This window comes from Mugil cephalus, chromosome 7 (genome assembly GCF_022458985.1).
Source record: "Mugil cephalus isolate CIBA_MC_2020 chromosome 7, CIBA_Mcephalus_1.1, whole genome shotgun sequence".
NCBI lineage: Eukaryota > Metazoa > Chordata > Actinopteri > Mugiliformes > Mugilidae > Mugil > Mugil cephalus.
Window position 1 is genome coordinate 19,461,616 of NC_061776.1, and position 22,134 is coordinate 19,483,749.

The 22,134-nt window shown below is 42.0% G+C and overlaps 1 protein-coding gene across 1 annotated transcript in view; it reads left to right on the plus strand.

Moving 5' to 3' along the window:
* The window catches only part of clstn2a (calsyntenin 2a), a 141,909-nt gene extending 119,775 nt beyond the window's left edge, over window positions 1–22,134 (plus strand). The window contains exons 10-18 of the mRNA XM_047590301.1: window positions 7,680–7,842; window positions 12,745–12,911; window positions 13,106–13,254; window positions 16,745–16,950; window positions 17,151–17,318; window positions 17,550–17,695; window positions 17,823–17,943; window positions 19,380–19,570; window positions 19,706–22,134. Of these exons, the coding sequence (XP_047446257.1) occupies window positions 7,680–7,842; window positions 12,745–12,911; window positions 13,106–13,254; window positions 16,745–16,950; window positions 17,151–17,318; window positions 17,550–17,695; window positions 17,823–17,943; window positions 19,380–19,570; window positions 19,706–19,936 (1,542 nt within the window). The 3' untranslated portion in view covers window positions 19,937–22,134. The remainder of the gene's footprint in view (window positions 1–7,679; window positions 7,843–12,744; window positions 12,912–13,105; window positions 13,255–16,744; window positions 16,951–17,150; window positions 17,319–17,549; window positions 17,696–17,822; window positions 17,944–19,379; window positions 19,571–19,705) is intronic.

Consider the following 22,134-nt stretch of genomic DNA (forward strand, 5'->3'; position numbering starts at 1 on the left):
CATAATCGCTCTCAGCGCACCTCGTGCTTTCTTTGTTCGCCGCGTTTATTCCCCCCTTTCAGTGTTAATGCCATTCGATCTCATTTTGCAAGTCATTCAATTGCGAGAACTCAGCATGCGGCGCGCTTTGGGATAAACGAGCACGAGTTGGCAACGGAACACAAGTCAGGCGCACGGCGTTTTCTGTGAAAGCACAACAGAAGAAAGCGGAGAGCAAGACAGAATATGCCGAGCGTCGCCTCTGGCGTGTGCATTTCCACTGTGTGTTTATTTCATTTCGAGCATCCACTTTTCAGACGCCTTCATCCGAGGGCTCAGCTGGACTTTGTCTGCTTTAGGTGCTTCCCGCGTTACTCCTATTTAGAGCAGCAGCAGCCGCAGCAGCCTCGCTAAATGTAAATGTCTTTGCACTCTGCATGTGTTGAGACCTGAGGCTGAGGGGGGGTGGTGTTTGTGTGTGTGTGTGTGTGTGTGTGTGTGTGTGTGTGTGTGTGTGTGTGTGTGTGTGTGTGTGTGTGCGTGTTTGCGTGTTAGAGGAGGCTACTTAATGCTTCTTATTGTGCACTTAGCAGACATGCTGAGTGCACTCCATAGACATATTTAGTCAGCATACTAATGTACAGACAAATAGTTTCTTCCCTATTGTTCTCCGACTCCGTCTCCGTCTCTCCACGTGTCTGTCTCTTTACCTCATTTCTAAAACTGCTCCCCCTTCCTTAGACTAAAAAGCTTTTTACGTTGACCACGGTGTAGAACATAATAATTCACCGAGAGACAGATAAACACAGGAAGACATTCTGCCAAAAAGCATCAATTTTAATTGCCTGACATTGATTTCACTTAATCCCACTTAAAGCTTGACATCCTCCTCTCTATGTTTTTTTTTCAGCTGTCATTAACATTAATCAGATCTTAGCTACCCCTTAACCACATATTTTGAACCTAATAACAGACATAAATGCAGTTTTTGGATAAGTATACATTTCTTTTTAATTGGTACAAAACTTGCCTCTCACTTATTTCTTTTTTAGTAGGAACATAGTTCTACTACAACACTTGTACATGACATCTTGATTACATTTAAACACAGAAAATGGCTTGTTTACAACAATATGCATTTTCATGCATCTGCTGCCGAGTGCGTTAGCAAAGCTCTTTCCCCTTCTCCTTTGTGTTCCCTTGCGCCTTTTATTTCCTATCCTTGTCATTCTCACAATGACGCATAATAGTCTGGCATCAAAACTGCTGGAACGAGGAACAAAGGCGATGGCGAGGGAAAGAGAGGGAGGGTGGAAGCCGGGAGGGCGCGATGAGTTGGAGGTGGAGATAGCATGGGAAGGGAAAAAAAAAAGAAGAAGAAATTAGTTCAGACAATAGGGCATGAAACAGAACGGATGAGAGGTGGAAGAAGAGGAAAGGAGGGTAGTGGCACCTGAAGGCAAAGCCACGCGTTTTTCTAAAATTATCTTGCGAGCGCAATATTCACAGAAAGTAAGCAATCAGTGTTTGGAGAGGAGAGCGGCAAAGCGGTGTTGCCATCGTGTGTGGAAGAGTAAGTTATGCACCAGTCATTGCGTAACGCAACATCCTTATCAGAAATACTCAAAGCAAAGATTCGTGGTTGGAGCTGGGATTCCTGAAAGGTGATGTCTGTGCCTAGAAACAGACCGTCACACTGTATTTTGCAGCCATCTAAGGACGCCTCGCTGCATCACAAGCCTCTCAGGTGCATCAAAATAAATTTGACCTTATTAAAGGCTTCTCAGCAGCTGGCGGAATGTCCTCATTATTCTGTTCATGTCAGCAGATTTAAAATGCACTAATACTGCCTGTGAGGTAAGGGACTATTTTTGGTTTAGAGTTCTCCTCGGCGAGGTGCACAGAAACCCGTTCTGGTTCACTAGTCAAACAACGTCTGTTTGGCTCAATAAAATAAAAGGTGTGTGACTCTGCTCTCCCTGTCGTACCCGTTGAATTGTTTTCGCCAGGGACTCTGGGTGAAAACCCACATTCAGACGCCCAGGTTGTGTAATATTTCCTAGGTCCAAGTGGCTCTTAAGATCTTCCTTCCTTTGCGCTGTTATATAAGACGTAATAGCCTCTTGAAAATAAGCCGACGCAGATTTCCACAAGATAGACGGGGCTTATCTCTGGTGTTTTATCCTCGGCAATAAAACGCCGCTATTGCATGGGAATACACTCAACAAAGAGAATCTGGCTCAGTACGGTGGGGTTTAGTCACAGGCATCTGACGGACAAACCTTCATCAGGAGTGCACAGATATAAAGGAGCGATCACAGACGGTCAGTCATTCATTCTGTTAAATCCACTTAAAAACAAAACTGTGATCTTAGAGAACACATGAGGAAAGAGATTGTATACTTCGTATGCTTTGACTGGAGATGTACCACTTGCCATTTTATAAAAAATAAAAAAAAATGTCTGAGAGCATAATATCTGTTCTTTTAACAAGCCAATAAAAAATCTTTGTCCTTCATTTTTAAACTTATGCATGTGTAAAATGCCTCCTTCTGCACCTTCCTTCCTAAAAACCCTGTTGTTTGATGCCTTTGTCGTATGCAGTGTCCCATTAAACCATGACAGTGGGCCAGACTGTGCAAAAACCCCTCAAAGTGACTCACCTAGATCTAATGTTATCCAATACTTTGAAATGTGCAACAAAACTAAGAGGGCGATGAGAGTGCACAAGAGGTCTAGCTGGGCTAAATTATTAAAATCACCTGTGCGGACGTGTCATTGGTGTTAATATTCAGCAATTTAGCTTGAGTAGACGTCCAACGTGGAACAAAATGTGCACAGGCCTCAGCCTTTGTTTGTCTCCTTCTTATTCTCCACCTCTCTCTCTGTTTCCGTTGTGGGACTGCTCTGATTGTTGCGTTCATTCTAAGCAGGTCCGCAGCGTGCCTGGGGACCAGCTCATTACAGTGTTTTAGCATTCATTGTCTGGTTACACTGATGCGGAGCAGAACTACTCTCAGGCTCTGACTAATGTGCCCTCAGACAAGCAACGTGTGTACAAACATGTCTCGGCAGCAGAAAGGTATCTAATGATGTGTGTGTGAGCATTTGTAAATATGACGGTACGGCTTCTGAAGTTGAACGCGAACAAATTTAGTGTTTGGATTGGATCCAGGAGTCAATTCTTCTTAGTTACTGTGTTTATTTCCTGCGTGTTGATCCGCGATCCAGCTCCTAAATAAAGTTGATCTGTATCAGAGTGACTCTACAAAAAGTATTTCAATTAATTTTCTGTCCTTCAGTGAGCTTGACATTTTGAGAGATTCCTTTGTGTTAAATTGACTGCAAGTCTAATAAAGTCTCTTATCCAAAGAGCTTTTAAATAAGCCAACTGGACTTGTGTCACAAATGCAATCACTGTGCATACAAACTAACATAAAGAAGAGGACATTCTTTGTTTCTGAGCTTCTGTTCAACACCCACTCCACACCACTTAATATTTCATTGACTTAGACTTCGACAGACTTTAATGATCCACAAGGGAAATTACGAAAAGTAAACACTCATAAAAACCACAAGAAAGATAAAATAAAATGAGAATAAATTAAAGTAAAAAAAAAAGTATTATCAAAAAACAAAAAAAAAAACAAAAAACAGTTAAAATTAAAAAAATTACAGAATTGGCATTATGACCAAATGTACAAAAGTCGTTGGCAAAACAGTGTTCAAGGTAATGTGGTTGTATGTCCAGTTGCATAGCAACATCGGCATGGATCATGTCATCTCATGGTGTTTCCTTGTCGCTGAGGGAGGGATGCAAACGCCAACGGAGCCGCCGAAGAGTCCTGAAGCCGGGCACAGATGTACCATGGTCCTATGAACCAGGTCTCCAAAGCACTTCTCATGACACACTCCCTCTGGGTGCCATCAAGCGCACACTGTCCATCCATCCTGCTGCCAAAGACATCTCCACCACTTCTCCTGAAATTCAGCGGAAATCTCAGGCCTCACTCCGGGCAGCTCAGAGGACACGGACAGCACTAGCAGCTGATCGCAGGAACACACCAACGGCTGCTCCACCGAACTCTACAACCAACGACACAGACAAAAACGAAAAAAAAAAAGTCCAGAAAAAAACAAAATAAAAAGGCAAAAACGACCAAAACCCATTTTGACTGGTTCAAGGCACAGAAAAAAACAACAAGTCAGGCAAAAAATAACTTTTAACACACTGAGATGAACCTAAAAAGGTTAGCGACTGGCGACATGCAGCCACTCTTTCAGGTGGCAGAACTCATGACATAGTTTCTTACAATGTCCTCCAAAAAGGAGGAACAGTGCTTCAGTTCACCTAAACATTATGAGCAATATCTAACTTTTGTCCCCAAAGACCACACTGATGTCACTCAGACTGCAACTTTTAAAAAACAAAAACAAAACAAACATGACTCCACTCCTTGGCAACCTCCTCCTGTTCCTTAATCCACTGGGTCTACCTGCCCCAGCGAGGCTGACTGAACACACCAGGCACTCGTCAACAATCCTCTCATGAGTGCGGCTCCATGACAATGAGGATCTTAGGAACTCACCTCAGGGACCGTGATCAAAAAGAAAGTAGAAAACATGAGCAACAAAAACACGTCTTCAAAATAAGTCATCCAGGTCTTTGTATATCCAAGATCTAAGCTACAAAGACTGGACTTGAAGTTTACTTGAAGAGATTTCTCCGTTTCTTACTACAGCTTTCTTTGGTTCTAAATGACTGGTGGTGAGTTTAGGTCAATCTATTGATCTAATCTAATCCATCTATAGTCTGTTAACACACTTAAAAATAACCAATAAACAGTCCAGCATGTCTTCGGAGGATGGGCCAAATTCTTCTTATACTCTGACTTTAGTAACACCATAATATTTCTCCATGAGATAAAATTTTCATTAGTTGTCATTCATTTAGCAGCCACACCAAGAGGAAGAAAACACTAAACATTTTGTTTGCTAAGCAGCATGCTTACATTGTCATTATGAGTAAATGATCATGATAGGGTTAACATTTACCCCTAAATACAGACTCAACCATCTCCCTGTGTGGTTTTGTGCCTTTTCTCTTTGAGACTAATTTTGTGTTGTTCGCTGTTGTCAGAATTTTGTCTGGTGCCCTTCTCGTGAAATGCATTGTGGAGCTGTCGAACTATTATCTCGTCATGCTTTCATAAACTCCCCATAATCACAGCTTTGGGAATATTAAGTGCAGTAAAAGAGGGAGACAGTCACCTGCATAAACAGAGCAGATAATTGGAGAGACATGTAACTTTGCACTCACCTCTGCAGGCAGCCAGCCAGCCAGCCAGCGGCTAAATGGAAGTAGCAATTCATTCTGTTTGTCTGCTCAAGGGCCCATTCATATCCTAAAAGTGAGATGATGGAACTAAAATGCACTGTCATTGTTAATAACAAAGGATGTACATCTCTGGATATTTCAATATATGTGCGCTAGAGGAAAGAATAACACCAAAGAACAACCCAAACCTAACTTGGCTCTGCATAAAGGGGAACAATCCAAATAAAACTACTGACATACTGGGCAGGAAAAGTTTCGATCTGGGGATCCTATGGGAATTCCTGTCTCTTCTTGCTCATATACAGTACGGTCAGCCTCCACTTTCTAAATTGAACATCCCCAGAGATTCCTGGTTGCTCCAGCACAGGTTTCAGCTCCATCAGTTCACAACACAACTTGAATAAAGTGCCATTGTGTGCGTGCGTGCGTGAGAACAGTGTGCCTTAATGAGAAATCTACCAAAATGAAAAGCGATTCGAATGTAGAGTCTTTTCCTTCTTTGTTTCTCGGACAGTTCCAAAAAATAACAAAAATAAATAAAGACCAAATATGCTCCACTCTGGTGCAAATAAATCTATTGTTAATTCAGTTAAATCCTTCGTCGCAGACAGATTAGTGAAAAATAGATGATGCCATGGCCATGACAGGATTATTTATTACTAAATGCCTTTGCATACCTTTCAAAGGAAGAGCGCTGTCAGTTGCGAATGCGTTCTTATTGGCCTTGATACAGAGACCTGACGCGTGATTGTGAGGCCAGTGTGATGCTGCCGTTTCACAGCATGTTGCACTAATTGCAGCTGTGATTTTTCTGAACCCATTTCACGAATGAAGTCATCACATTCATTCTGATTAGTGATTTTGCCGTGTTCACTGTTGTGATGCGAAAGTAAGCAACAGTTCAAACGTGTTGTTTTAATCTTGTTTCTCCTGCCGGAAAACACACTTATTGCAGGACAGAGGACCTACTCCGTAATCACGGTTTTGGACGGTTCTTTGCTGTTCGGAAACGTGATCATCTTTCCCACCCAGTGGAATATAATACATACAGAGAAACGCGCTTTGTTCACTTCATGTTGTTATCATCAGTTTTCCCTCGTGTACTATATATTGAACGAGCGTTACACTTCCTAAAAATATGATGTGCTGGCTCAACGTGGAAAATAGATGTAACAATTTGCATGGAAGTTATTTCAGCTTAAGCTAGTATTGAGGACATGCCACAAGACTTTTCTAGTTAGGCCAACACTAATACTTTATCTGAGAAAGCAGCAAATTGCTCCTTGGAGTTATTCTAACTTATTTCTTTTCCTTTCGTTCTCATTCTTCAAAACTGTTCATGCAAATTCTTACCTTAATTTTTTTTTAGTACAATAACTCATTTAAGTCAGAATAAATTTTAAGTTGCGTGAGTTGTGTGAAAATTCATGTATTATTGAGTTAAGACTACTTTTTTTATTTTCATTTAGACCAACGTGTTAAATGAAGTTATCAAGTCATTATAAAGCACATTTACACTTTTACTAACTCCATGAATCATTTTAAGTGTTACAGGAACCACTAATGATGTGGACATATGTTTTTCTAGGGCTTTGAAGATTTATATCGTATGGTTGTGTCTGTCTATATTGTTTTGTTGGTTGTAACTCTTTGAAACAGCCTGAATCTGCTGTAAGAAGTCGCACAACACGGCTGACTGCTAAGATCTTGAGTCGCCTGATGACGTGATTGCTCACAAACCCCAAAGATGGGAACCTGTTCCACATATGACGTGAACCTGGCATCACTCACATTCACACATGAAACCAATTTCAACTCTCCAGTTAAAATATTGCAGGAACCTCAACACAGAGAGGCCTCAGCCAGAAACGTCAGGTTCACTTAGACATCATGGATGGAGGTGGAGGACAGCCAGAGAACAGAATGTGCCTTCACAAGTTCACCAAGTATGAACCGAGAATGTTTGTGATGGTTGATAAGTTGCGCGGCACAGCTGTGTTTGTCACTCATCGTGTGCCCTTAATGAACCACTCATTAGACTGAGCCCTCGGTAGCTATTTGACAACAAGGAGCAAATGATTCAGGAGAGCAGAGAGGAATTTGCTGCTTCTCATTTATTCAAGGTAGAAAGACTGGGAGCGTTGGAGGATGTGCCGTCGGTTTAGCTCTACATGATCGGAGTAAACATCCTCCTCTTGGAGACGGCGGCCCTAAAAATATCATCCTCCACAGAAAAGAGACAAGACCCTTAAGAAATTGCCTGCGGAATGCGTTCTTAAAGCGCCCCTGTTTGTGTGTGCAAATCAAAAATTTTTTTTTTTTTTAGCTTAATAATACGGCCATTTCCCCCTTCGCTTTGCAGATCTGTGACAAGGAATGGCACTATTACGTAATCAACGTGGAATTTCCTGCCGTGACTCTGTTTGTGGACGGCGTGACCTACGAGCCCTACCTGGTGACAGATGACTGGCCAATCCATTCCTCAAAGATTGACACGCAGTTGACTGTGGGAGCATGCTGGCAAGGTCAGTGTGAGCGAATACAGCCCTGTCTCTGTCCGTCCGTTTGTCTTTCCGTCTGTCTGTCTCAGGGGCGTCACTAGGTTTTAAGGACAGGGGAGGCTTAGCCCCCAGGAGATGTAAGCGAACATAGCACGTAAGCACAAAAATTCACCAACAGCTAATAAAGACTGAGCATTTATTATTATTATTAATATCATGTCATATTTCTCGTTACAACAATAACGACAGCTTCCAATAGTAACAATAACTTATCATCATAATGCCATGACTTTTGCTCACAACAAATTAATTGTAAAATGTAGGTCTAACAACGCCAGTGGTCAGTCGATTGGTCGTCCTGTCTGTCTGTCTGTCTGTCTCTCTGTCTCAAAATAAACATTCATAGAGTAGTTTGACCTTGTCTGACTTCAGTGTTACAGAGGCTGAAAGCAGGGGGCAGGGAACAGATACTGTGTTGTTAAGATTGTTTACAGCTACGCTATAATCTGTCAGTCCTTTTATACGCAGCAGCCTTTTCAGCTCGAGGTTAGTGTTTATTTATTTACTACACATAAAATTACATAAGGAGCCACATCAGTAGAGACGAAACATCATCTTTATTACTTTATTATTAAAAACACAGGGGTTATTTAATTGGTTTATGGCTGCATGTGACAGTTAAAACTGTTTTAGTATGCCTGTAAAAGAAAAAAAAAAGGGAAGGAAAGGAATAAGGAAAGAGAGATGTTCTGGTGCTTTGCTTTCCCACCCTTTCTTCTGGGACCCTATACAGTATGTATATGTCAAATTCAGTTTATTCAGCCATCTGATTTTATGTTTTGTTCTCTCTCACAAGTGGAGTTCTTAATTTTTTTTTTTAAAAAAAGTAGTATTTTTGTTTTGTATTTTGCACTCAATTTGCTGCGCTGAATATGTCATCTCAAAGCATTTAAAGCAAAACCGCCAAAAAGGGCGTATATTGATCTGTACTTCTGTACAACGCCACACAGAGGCAGGAATACTATTAACAACGGTACATCTCCAAAAATTCATTACCTCGCACTGAAACGTGTTGTAATTTTTTTTGCAGAGTTAAGTTCCAAGAGATTAAACGCTCCGTCCACAGATTGCAGGTGCATCTGTCAGCGGCAGATATTGTTATGCAACCGTGGTGACACGCGGCGAGCGTGGAGAAACTGCAACAGCAAAGACGTACGGCATTCAAAAGATGTAGAAAATTACATATGAATCCCAAACAGAGAGTGGGATAGGAAGCTGGAGACTCACTGTTAGAATAAATAAAAAGATTCAAATTTATGCTTCAGGGCTGCGAGACGGTTCTCCTTTGAAACGGGGAGCCGCAAGCCGAGTTTATATCAACCAGGAAATTCTGAATGCCTGTTCCAGAGGTAGGGAACGGCGGCGAATTGTGGTCACACTGCAATGAATAAGAGCTTCCCCGCTGCCATCTTTATTACTTGAATAATTACATAAAAGTGCTTCATAGGAGGGCAGAGTGAGACGGCACCGATCGGTTCAGCAGCTTTTCCCAACTCACGCTCAACAACAGCGTCCTCCAACGCTTCCACCCCGATGGTATTTTGGTTGCATATTTAATTTCTTTTCATCCTGTGCCTGATTGCAATTTTCTTTTGTCGTCATCCTTTTCTTCCTTGCTCCATGCAGCCTCCTTCTGCTGCCTCTTTCCATGAATCTCTGATTGTGAGAGAAAGCCCTGAAGGAAGGATTAGCCAGAGTGAATGGAGGACAACTTTGCCAGCTATTACATCCCAATGAAGCCGCTTTAAGCTTCACTAAGCCGCAACTGATAACTTTGCAGGCCATTAGCGAGCAAGATTGCCTTTCAGAGTCTCCCATTTCTCCATCCTCTTTTCCCCACAACCAACAACATAATGATGAGACATGTGGAATAAAAGGCATTCGCACTGTATTTTTCGCCGCCCTGGGAGCAAAAACGAGACGCGTTGTTTCCCTACAAGGTTAACAAGAAAATGCTTCGGTTGTTGCTGCTTTTTGTGCTGTTTTCTGTAGTAATAAGCAGTTCTTCAGTTAGACCGTCTCATTTCATTTGCAACAAGGTAGTGGGTGTGAACTTTCAAAGCAGCTCTCAGAGTTTTCAGATACTTAAGTAGCAGGTTAGTCAGCAGTGATCGCGCAGTACGTGGGGGACGCCAGTCAAAAACCAAAGGCAACGCATGCTACTCCTGAAGATGCTTTTAACACAGTGCAACATACAAAGAACAGTCACACGGGTATACGGACGATCACAGCTACAAGTACAGAGAATTATTCATCGTCTTTTCTCTCTTTGACTTGCAAAGGCACATGTGCTAACAGTTTAAATGTGAGGTGTCACAGCGATGGCAGTCAGGAACAAAAAGAAAGATAGAAAACCATTAAGTGCGGCAAATCAGGACACTGCCGGGTTAATCTGAACAACATCTTCTAATTGCAGGGGAGTGTCTGGTTGATGAGTTCACCATCCACAGATGTTCCCAATAAAATCCTAATTTCCCCAGCACTCATTTATAAATGACAAAGCTACTGTGATGAATGTTGAAACATTTATTTATTTATTTTTATTCTTCAAATCAGCGTGACAATTAAAAATCATTTTTGACTATTATCGATTTGCCCACACACATAAATTATTTATACCAATACCTGTGCAAGATCTGTTGCACAACGTGACACAGTAGTCCTGTAGTATTCCTCCATTTACTTTACATTCATTCATTCATTTTCAGTGTGTAAAATCATGAATGCATGTCTTAACATGCATAGATAGATAGATAGATAGATAGATAGATAGATAGATAGATAGATAGATAGATAGATAGATAGATAGATAGATAGATAGATAGATAGATAGATAGATAGATAGATGCTTTATTAATGCCAAACTGTGAAATTTCACAAGAATATCTGCTCACACTCACTCACTGAACCACTAACACCTTGTCTTGCAACTTTTTGACGGTGCATTTGTGGGAGATGAGGAAGGAGAAGAAAGGGCAGAATAACACAGAATGACACAGAGAAGGGACATGGTGGACAGGTTAATTAGGACTGCCTTACCCTCTGCCCCCTACACACACCTCATCTCAAATACACAGCATTCGACCTTCCTGCCCTGAGAGCCTGGACAAAGAGAAATATGGAAGAAGAAGAAGAATTCACTTGTGATGAGAATAATACACTTATGCAGAAGTACACAGCGGCACCATGCGCACGAGGGGAGTGACATATTTGCAAACAAATGCACAGTTTTAATAGATACAGATTATTATCATCTTTAGTTTTCCATGAGATGAGACTGTCACTATCAAGCTATTGGGGTAAAAAGTATATATGATTTCACCTTTAACATAGTAGTAGTTGTAGTGTCACACCGACAAAGCTCGACCAGAAGCTGCTTTTCAAAATGTGGAATCTATGGATGTGATCTGGGTATAAAATATACATCACAGAAAAGTCAAATGGGAAGAATGTGAGAGTGTGACCTCATAATTTTTTTCGGTCAAAGTTTTACCTCTGGAGAAATCTGGATAACAAAAGTCATGCTGTGCAGCCCTGCCATTCCACCTGTTTGTTTCAGGAAGTACACAGCTCCCTCTGTGTCATTAGTTTGATGGACACATTTTTGTATTGACATATTTGTTTGACTCTGAGTTTGATGGGAGACCCATCAAGGTAATGGCTACATGGTGTTAATGAAGGAGTTTAAGAATCGTCCTCAGCCAGAGACGGAGCTGGACTCATTAACAGCCTTTCTTGTTCTACTCTACAGGTATCGACAGGTACTGTCTGGTTATAAATAGCTCAATATGTGATGCAGTTTTTATATAGGAGCTGTTTCCTCACTTTTTCTCCTCTCTCGACTATACATGTATACTGTCCTGTATGGTTCACATGGACAGACCTGAGAGAGTTGACGCCTCCAGCACTGTGCAGGCTGTCGGTGTCAGAATAACATCTGCTGCCTCTGTCTACAATTCCCCGATCCTCCCTGTACAGTGCAGCTAACCTTAAACAACCAGTCACTACTGAGTCAATGTTCAGTAGTGCTGAAGAAGTTGTGTGCAGTCTATAATAATAGGGGGAAAGTCAAAGCTTCTGTACAGGTTCTATTTATTTATTTATTTATTTATTTATTTGCATGGCCTCTTAATATAGGTTGATTTTAATGTTGGTTAGTAAGAGACAACATTATTGTAAGTCTCCTTTAGGTCAGTAACACAGATACACAGATCTGATTTTATAGGAATAAAGCAGAGATTAATGTCAAACACATAAATTACATACAGATGGAGTGTGCTGGAGTGTTTAACATAAATGAAAGAGATAACTGTCAAATCTTTTGACTAAAAGTCCTACAGTCACTGCCTGAACTAGGATTTAAAGGAGTAGTGTGTAACATGTAGGTGAGGGAGGAATTTGAGGAAATATTCGTTGGGATCATACTATATGTTACTGCTCCATACTTAGAGAGTAAAAATTGGTGTAGATAAATTATTATCATCAGCATTTCTTTTAGGAGAGTTGTCAGCCTTCCCTAGTTTTTTTTTTTTTTTTTTGCCATACCTTAAAAACCATAGCCGACGTAAGTGGCTCACTCAGAACATGATTTACCTCAAGTAAACCCTATATGATTTGATGGAAATCACAGAGTAGAGCTGTCAGAAAATGATCCAAAAGAGGACCTACATTCTTTGTCCTTTGCTTGACATTGGTCTTCTAGGAAGTAGATGTTTCTTTCACCATTCTCTATGTGCTTAATATTTGTGCTTTACATGTTGTTGCCTTTTTCTGGCCGTTGGTCCACCTAAACCTTTCTTTTTTTCCACTTTGGATAGTCCCCACCTCTGTACTTAAACTATTTCCTCATCTCTTTTTCCCTTCAAGGTGGTGAGGTAGCGACCCCGAGGTTCACTCAGTATTTCCATGGCAGCCTGTCAGGTCTCACTATTCGACCGGGCCGCATCGAAACCCAGAAGGTTATCTCGTGTTTGCAGGCCTGCAAAGAAGGCCTTGATATTAACTCCCTTGAAAGCCTCGCAAAGGACATAAAGGTGCGTGGAGACACGGTTACCGAGACAACTTTCAGCCGTCTGTTGCTTCTACAGCAGCCACTTACTACCTGCGCATTTCTGTAAAATGGGAAAAAACATATTATGCTCCGGTATAATATGACCCTAAATCATGTCAATGAGTCACAACCTAACCACCACAACCTGACTCTGAATGCGTCTGTGTGTCCGTCCAGTTCCATTTCAACCCTGCCCAGTCCGTGCTGGTGGTGGAAGGAGAGGATGCCGACAGCATCAACACAGCCATGACCAAGGTCTCCTACATCAACTCTCGCCAGTTCCCCACGGCGGGCCTCCGACGACTGCACATCGCCACCACCGTGCAGTGAGTTGAGTGCACAGCGCACAGACAAAGCACACAACAGACGCCCATCTTTGCATTCAGTTATTTGCACATGCTCACACCAGCCCTCCTCGCGCACACTGAGCCGATCTGCTGGAACAGCTGGGAGTTTCGCATCTTGCGGTAGGGAAAATGTCAGAGCCCTTTGCTTATCTGTCTCCTGCCAGAGAAAGTCTAGACTTTCTGTTTTTGTCATGTTTATATCACGTTGCTCAAAGAAGTAACCGACCGAGGAGCTTCTGGTTTGTTGCCAGGACTGTCCAGGTTGGCACCATACATTAAGTATGGTATAAAACAGGGAAGACATTCAGCTGCACTTCTTTAAATACCTGTCTGTTGCTTGTTTCAACAGATATTTTTTTTTATTTTTTCAAAATCTTTCAAAAGTGCATTTAGTTTTATGACGTATTATATCATGTGTGTGTGTTTGGTCACATAGCTTGTGGTTTTACCTACAAATTTACCCCGATCGAGGTTGTCTGTTTGTCATGCTTTACAGCGGTTATGCAGATAACGTAGGAGTAAGCTTCACTATGCATTAGCCGACATGAGAGAATTCAGTATCTGCTTTGCTTTATGCACTGAGCAGGTCATGGGGATATATGGGGACCTGTTTGATGTTCTGAACAGCTGCATATTTAATGTGTCGTGACTCGTTGATTTCAGTGTTTGATTTCCTCCTTTTTTTTGTTGTTTGTTATAGCTGTAGAGCACTGCTCTGAATAATAATGGATCATTTCTTTGCAGACTAAGGGTTTGACTCTTAACTGCACGCACCTTGGTAGTACTTGGTTTGCAGTATTCTGCTCCATGCGACCACCTCCAGAACAATAATGTGAATCTGTGCATATAAACAGTAGCATACTGTAGATCCAGGAGGGCCACAGAGGCTACTCATGGCCAAAGAGGTTAAAGCCTTAAAGAAAGGCTATATGTGTGTTACGTCGAGAACCCTGTGAGACGGCACAAGACGGATGATTAGTGTGAAAGCTATAAACACCACTGAAGAGACCAGCTGTCTTTGAAAGACGTTAAGTCTGCTGGTGCGTACAAAGGACGTGTTCTATTCCTTCCTTTTGTTCTCTAGCTTGTTCTCGGTCTGTTCTTCTGTGCTCTCGTCTCTGGATTTGATTTGACTTGATTGAATTGACTTTGTTCACCGGGAGCTCATGATCTCAGAATTATGTCAGCCACTCAGCCCGCCTCTCCTTCCACTACCACTTGTTCAGAGCAAGACATCAGAAATCTACAAACGCTGCGGTTGTCTTTATTGAAATAAAAACATTTTCTTGACAGTTCCTGTAGACATTCAGGTGAAGGAATGGACTGGCGTTACAGACGTGCAGCGAGCCACTGGCATTTCTCTAGCACCACCATCAGGCCAAAAACACCACTTACAGTATTCATTAGTATTTTAAGATGTAATGGACCTCTAATAGCCTAATCCATTCATTACCTCTCACTGCATTACTTAGAATACGTGGTTTCCCTGTATACTGATGTGTACAGTGTGTGTGTGTACGTACTATACACTAGTAACTGTAGACATGGTGAGAAAAGATGTAGCTAGTACACATTTGAAAAACTCTTTTGTGTGACAATATCATGCATCTTGCAGAGAAACTGAACATTCTTGGTGCAAAATAGTATTTAGTATTTGGATTTACTATAAGCTATTATGACCTTCTAGTGCCAATCTTTCCCCTCAAGGTCTCATGTGTGACCAGTTCCTCTTCAGAGCACTAAGCTGCAGCGCAGAGAGAGAGTATCATGCTGTGATTGGATCTCCGTGTCATGAAGCGCGCGTTTGTGTGCAGCTCGAGACCTTGTTTACTCCTTCGCTTATTCACGTCTTGCAGCATATGCTTTATGCCCATGTCTTGTCTCCACACACATCCGACACCTGTTCGTTTGCTGAGCTGCGGTAGGTTGGATCGGCTTAGAGGCGCGCTTGCTGAGGCAACAATAGAGGCTGCCTGACGCTGAAGATAAAGCATTTACAACTGCGCGTTATTATTTTTTAAATTCCTTCAGGTGTTGTGCGGTTTTAACGCTTCTCCTGTCTGCAAATCCTGACCAGCCGTGTGAGTAGTCCAGTGATAAGCGCTACCTCGGTATTTATACTTCATGTTAATGTACATTTCAAAGAAGCCCGGCTTACTCTGAGGCCTTGAAAGCTGACATCCCTGCTCACTCACGAATGATTCATTTTTCATCTCAGAGCTTTACATCTGTATGGTGAAAAGAGGCCGTATCTTTATTTTTCTAAACCTAACTATAACCTTTACATATGGCATATACTGTATACAATAACTACATAAAAGAATTAACCTATCGAAGCACAGATAGTATCGTGGCTAAAGGTTTCAGGGAGAGTATGAACCTGGTTTTATAGCGCAGATTTGTTTGGATTTGATGTTTTTAGAGGAAAATGTGCAACAAACTCCTTTGAATTAGTGAGGCTGTGTATATGTTTTAAAGCGAGTGGTCTGTCTCATGAGGAGGTAAGAGGAGCATTAGAGACTTGTCTGTACTCGCCTTGTTTTTTCCACTGTTTATCTCCAGTCTGTTCTGGCACTCTAACAAACCTCAGAAGTGGTAATCAATTATGACGGCTTACAGGAAATTGATTGGACAAACAAGCTTCAACTTAAACATCCTGAAAGCCTATTTTCATAATTATCTGCTCCTTGCTTAGAGCGAGAGCCACATTAATACACAGTTTTCTATTTGTTTGTGTTATTGTCAGCTCTGCGTTTCTCATTTTCTCTGCGTGGTTCTCACTGGTTTGAAATGAGCACGCTCGGTTCGAAAGTTACTTCTGTGAAGTAATCAAAGTTTACTCATTTTTTAATCAGATTCTCATTACAGTTTGTTGGTTGCGTGTGTCCTGCTGTGTTATGAAGATAAAATGAAAGCAGTGTAACACTTAAACATGAAAACACAATTTTCCGTTCAATTAGCTTCTTCTGTGCATTTGTGTTTTTCTTTGGGCTTTTCTTACCAGTTTAGCAGCTGATTACTTTGGTAAAAGGTGATCTCTGATATAATCATGCGCCAAAAAGGATTTAACCGTTTGTTGACGTCCCTTTATCAGTCAGATTGGATTAAACGATACACCCAGTCATGATGAATCAGTTAATTGTTGCGATTAAAAAAAATCTGAACTGAAACCTGCTGCTTATTTAGTCATGGATATTTGATCTTACAGAGGATTACTTTAAGATTTCACGCGCTCTGTGTCGTTCTTTGTTCCTGCAAGTTGCAGTGCAGCAATATTTATCCAGAAAAAAACGCATTGTTCAATAACATCAAATGTACGATTATTATTAGTATTTTGTGATCATTATTTGCAACACCGAATGTGAACACCAGCACAGTTGAACTGAGACAAATGAGCTCTGAGTCAGTAATATTGGTCCCGTGCCATCCTGTAACCTCTCCTCTGTTCATCTGTTTGTGTGTGTGTTAGGTGTTTTGGAGAGGACACGTGTCTCTCCATCCCAGACATCAAGGCAGTAGTGATGGTGCTGCCGCCCAGCGAACCGAGAATCACCATTACAGGATCTAATCGACTCATCAGGCCTGCCGCTGACCTTCGGGGCCCACTGGGTGTGGCACCCTTCAAAGAACTCCGCATCACCAGCACGGTGATGAAGGGCGATGGCTTCGGCGGATGTGAGTGGCGAGACGGCGCCGCGTCGCCGTAGACGCTCTCAGCCGTTTGAAAAACTTCCGTTTAATTTAATTTGTTTTTTTCATTTTTGTTTTTCCCGCTAATGGCTCTTTCCAGAAGCATTTCGCGCAGGATATTTGGCCTCTCATCATTTGAAATCACACATGTAGTTTCCTGTGTCTGTGTGTGTGTGTGTGTGTAGCCCGTCGGCCAGGTGTGACGGAGGTGATGCACAACCTGGACTACTGTGATGTGCTGGTAATTGGGGAGGAACTGAATTCCGAGAGAGAGAGTCTGGAGATTCATCACAGCGCTCTGTTGGGAAAACACCTTGATGCCACCAACTCCACCTCCGGAATATCAATATACGGTAACACTTTGCAGAAAGACACAGGAAATACAAAACCTGATGGAGCCACCTTCTGCAATCTTAATCTCCTAAAATGCTTCACTCTTTAATTTAAAGTAAACTTTCACTCTACAGTGAGAAATATGGAGAGGACCATGACATTGAATCGTGTCTCGATTGCAGGTTTATTTATTGCGCTAACATGCTGACACACACAACATGTGTTAGACTGCAGTATGTTTTCTGTGTTAGGTGTGGACTCCATGGCCCACTATGAGCAGGCGCTGAGGCAGTTGCGCTACAGGAACTGGCGACCTGCCACTCTGAGCGAGAGAAAGTTCAGACTCACCTGCTCTGAACTCAACGGGCGTTACACCAGCAACGAGTTCAATCTGGAGGTTTGTGCTTGATGTTTTTTATGAGTAATTGCATCTGCTAACTCTCTTCTCCGTGTTTCTCCGCGTTGTCTTGACTGTTGTGCCACACAGTTTTCACAAACTTTGGCTCACTGCTGCGCCTCTCTAGGTCGGTGTTCTTCACCACTCGGCGCCCGTGGAGCATGTCAACCATATGGCTGCCCAACCGCAGTACATGAGGCCCGTCCATCACCCACTCATGATCCACACTCTCAACTCACACGGGTCAGGTAAGACACAGGCGTAGGAAAAAGTGCCGTAAACTAAGAAATATCTAAATCAGATCAATATTGAGTGTTACTACCCTTTGCCTTGAAAGCAGCATCATTCTTATTGGTACACTTGCAAAAAGTCAGGGATTTTGTAGGATTGAGGTCGAGTGCATGATCAACCAAGAATACCAAACAGGTGCAAATGCTCATCAATGTCATATGTAGGTTGAAACACGGTCATTAATGGAAACAAAAATAGCTGTGTGTGTAGGAGGCTTGAAACTGGGTGAGGAACAGACAAACTCTGCTGCCAAGGTGAGGTTGTGTAAGACAGTTTCATGTTAACAGGTAATACACTATGGCAAGACTGAGCACAGCAACAAGACCTGAGGTAATTATACTGCATCAGCAGGGTCTGTCCCAGGCAAATATTTCAAAGCAGACTGGTGTTTCACGATGTGCTGTTCGAGCTCTTTTGAAAAAGCACAAAGAGACGGGCGACGTTGAGAATTGTAGACGCAGTGGTCGGCCAAGGAAACTTAGTGTGTTTCCCTTTGAAGTCAGAAGATGTGCTGCAGTGCCATCAGCTGAGAAGTGGCAGAAACCAGTGGTGCCCAGCTACAGCCATCTACTGTCTGGAGACGCTCTGCACTCATGAGTCAAAATTTGAATTATTTGGATGTAGCAGGAGGCAGTTTGTTCACCGAAGGGCTGGAGAGCGCTACAATAATGAGTGTCTGCAGGCAACAGTGAAGCATGGTGGAGGTTCCTTGCAAGTTTGGGGCTGCATTTCTGCAAATGGAGTCAGGGATTTGGTCAGGATTAATGGATTAATGGTGTCCTCAATGCTGGGAAATATAGGCAGATGCTTATCCATCATGGAGGTGTATGATTGGCCCCAGATTTATTCTGCAGCAGGACAAAGACCCCAAATATACAGCCAAGGTAATTAAGAACTATCTTCAGTGTAAAGAAGAACAAGAAGTCCTGGAGGTGATGGCATGGCCTTGATCTATCTATCTATCTATCTATCTATCTATCTATCTATCTATCTATCTATCTATCTATCTATCTATCTATCTATCTATCTATCTATCTATCTATCTATCTATCTATCTATCTATCTATCTATCTACTGTACAACAGCTGCATGAAGAATGTCCCTCGGTTTCTTTTTAAATTAAACTACTTAAACTAGCTGAATACACTGATACTGAAATTATTGAATTATTGTCTAAACTAAACTGCAACATTCCAAGTGACACTTAATGTGTTTTCTAAATGACATAAACAGTAACATATTTATTGAGAACTTTCACTTTGAGAAAAAATATACAGGAGGGAAATCGTGTATATCAAGAAACACTAATATTAGTTGTTCTGTTTCATTTAACTCAGAGATCTGTACTCATGACATATATATATGTATAATAGCGTTAACCCTTCTTCTTTAGGTGCTGCCCCTCCAGCAGCCACAGTAGTCATCGTGGTCTGCATCGCCGCCCTGGTGGTGATCGTAGTGATCGGCGTCTACAGGATCCACGCCACGCACCAGGAGGGGTCCAGAGAGGACGAGGACGAGGTCAAAGACCCTGACGGGGACTGGGATAACTCTGCACTCACCATCACTGTCAATCCCATGGAGGTAAAGACATCTTGTTGGTACTTAAAATTTCAGACATTATGATGAGAAGCTCAGTGGACAATAAAGATAGTTTATACTCTGGTTAATAATCTAAATATTTACGCAGCCGTGTCTTGATCGGTGTTTGATTTGTAGGGTGTAAGAGGATCCCAGGCAGGGAGTGGAGAGATACGAGACGAAGAACGTGAGGAGGACGAGGAGGATGAGGAGGACGAGGATGAAGAGCTGGCAGCAGGAATGGTGTGCGACGAGTCAGATAACAGCGATGAAGAGGAAGATGCTGAAGATGATGAAGGTGGAGCGGAGGTGATGCAGAGGAAGCAGAAGGGAAAACTCGTGTGGGACAGTTCCTCCATAACATACTGAGCGTGCACACAACCACATATCTACACACACACATGGTCCCCTCCCTCTCTCCTTCCCTGTTACTCACACACACATACACTTACTAACGCACACACACATGTACACACACCATGCAGACTTCCTTCATGCTCAGCACAGGTCCGCACACACACAATTAAAATCTCTGATAAAATGACTTGCTGGAGAATACACAATCTTCCTGTTGTCATTTTAAATGAAACATCTCCCTCTGCTGGACAAAGTCAAACACGCACACATTCCCACAACCCTGCAAAAAAACAACGAAAAAACATTGTCTGTGTGTAGATTATTATAATTTGCATCACAAGGGATGAAGCAGGGCAGAATATATCACACGAGCTCATTCGTTATGTGTGCAGACACAGAAAAATATTTCCCAATCTCTCAAACGACCATGAACCAGAACGCTGATACAAACACAATGTTTCATCCATATGCTTAATACACACGTCCTCAGATTGCTTTTGTGTTTATTTTTAAACAGATATATGTGTGGTTATGCACATACATCCATATACACAGTACACATCCACTTAATGTATCCATAACCATTTTGAGTACTTGTCCCTTGGCCTAAATAGTAGGTATGACATAGCTGTACTGTCACTCAGTGTGCGTCCTCTTTTCTCATCTTTAACTCCAACCAAACACTTTTCTGTCATTGTAGTCTGTGTTTTGATAAATCTTGAGTTTCTTCCAATGCATCACAGTGCTGTAGTCCTGTTCTGACATTAAACCATCTGCATTCTATGTTTGTCCTGGTTCAGTCTCAGTACAAAGCAGAAATATTAAACATTGAATATTTTCCTCTTTTGCTCTCTCTGAAGTGTTGTAAAGCTTAGCTGATCACTTTTCTGTCAGCTCTGAGGCTGATTGTGGAAGCTGATCGGAGGTGAAGTACAGTTAGAGACAAAGAGCAGAAGGCTTTCGAAACGCCTGTTTGTTCGCATCTGTCTGTGTCCCTTATCTATCCATACTGTGGCCTAATGTAGCCTTTGCTGTTTAGACGTAGATGTCTTTCTTTTATCAGCAGATGAAATGATGCAGTGATGTTACTGTATGCTACCAATCTAATGTTTTCCAGTCAATATCTGCAGTAAAGGGAGCTCTATGCAATTATGGGCCCAGTATAAAAGACAGAACCAGGGGTACTCCAGCGATTTAGATTCAGTATTTCAACGGCTAAGAGCTTATAAAAGACAGATTTAAAAAAAAACTGATGCTGAGACGTCCTGAGATAACTCGTCTAGAACAGGTCATTCTCCATCTGCCAGGTCAGCCACATCTCACCTGACAAGCATATGTTCAGGTGTCGGTGTCACAGGACTCACGTCTTAACTGTCTCTAAATAATTAACATCTAACCCTAAAACATGCTGTGTTAATTCTGGTCACATAGACTTGCGGTGCAGTGCAATCAGCACTGACATACAGTACACAGTAAAGACTCTTTCCTCTCCTATCTTGTTCATGAGTTTGTGCGTTGGTGTGAAAACGCTGTCAGGTGTTTCTGAACTCCACGCCTTACGTTTGTAAAACAGATTGTCTTCAGTTCGAGCAAAGACTACGACACATTTAGTATGTAAAATACCTGTTTTTATTGACTCAGTAGCCTTCCACGTGTAGAGGAACGTGACATGCATGTGTAAAATCGTTGGAGTGCCCCTTTAAGCACCCTTTTTAAATTCTTCACAGGAAGAAGTGGGAACTTACTTTGGTTCTAGGTTTTCTCTTGCTGTCACAAATGATGTAACTCTGCTCAGACTAAATTAAATTCCAAGAGTTTGTGCACATTAAGGTGAGCTGAAAGAAACTGTGGCATTCCCCTTTCTGCTCATCTGCATTACCGACTCTCTGAGCTCTCTCCTGTTCACCTCCTCCACCCCGTACCCCCCCGTGCCCCGCCCGTTGGCCTTTAAGCACCTGTGATCGTGATGTCATCATTGTGAAAGAACTGCCTCGTTTCCCTCATCCCTCTCTGTCATCTTATGCTTCTGAACCATTAAAAGAGATTCTTTTACATATAAAAAATAAACCCTGTAAAAATGTTTAAGACAGTTATTTTATATATCGGTTTCTTTTTCTTTTTGTAAATGAAATGGTTGGGATTTCTCTCTCTTTAGTGGTCATCCCACTGCTTTCTGTATATTGACCAATAAAGACTTGTTTTAGACTCTA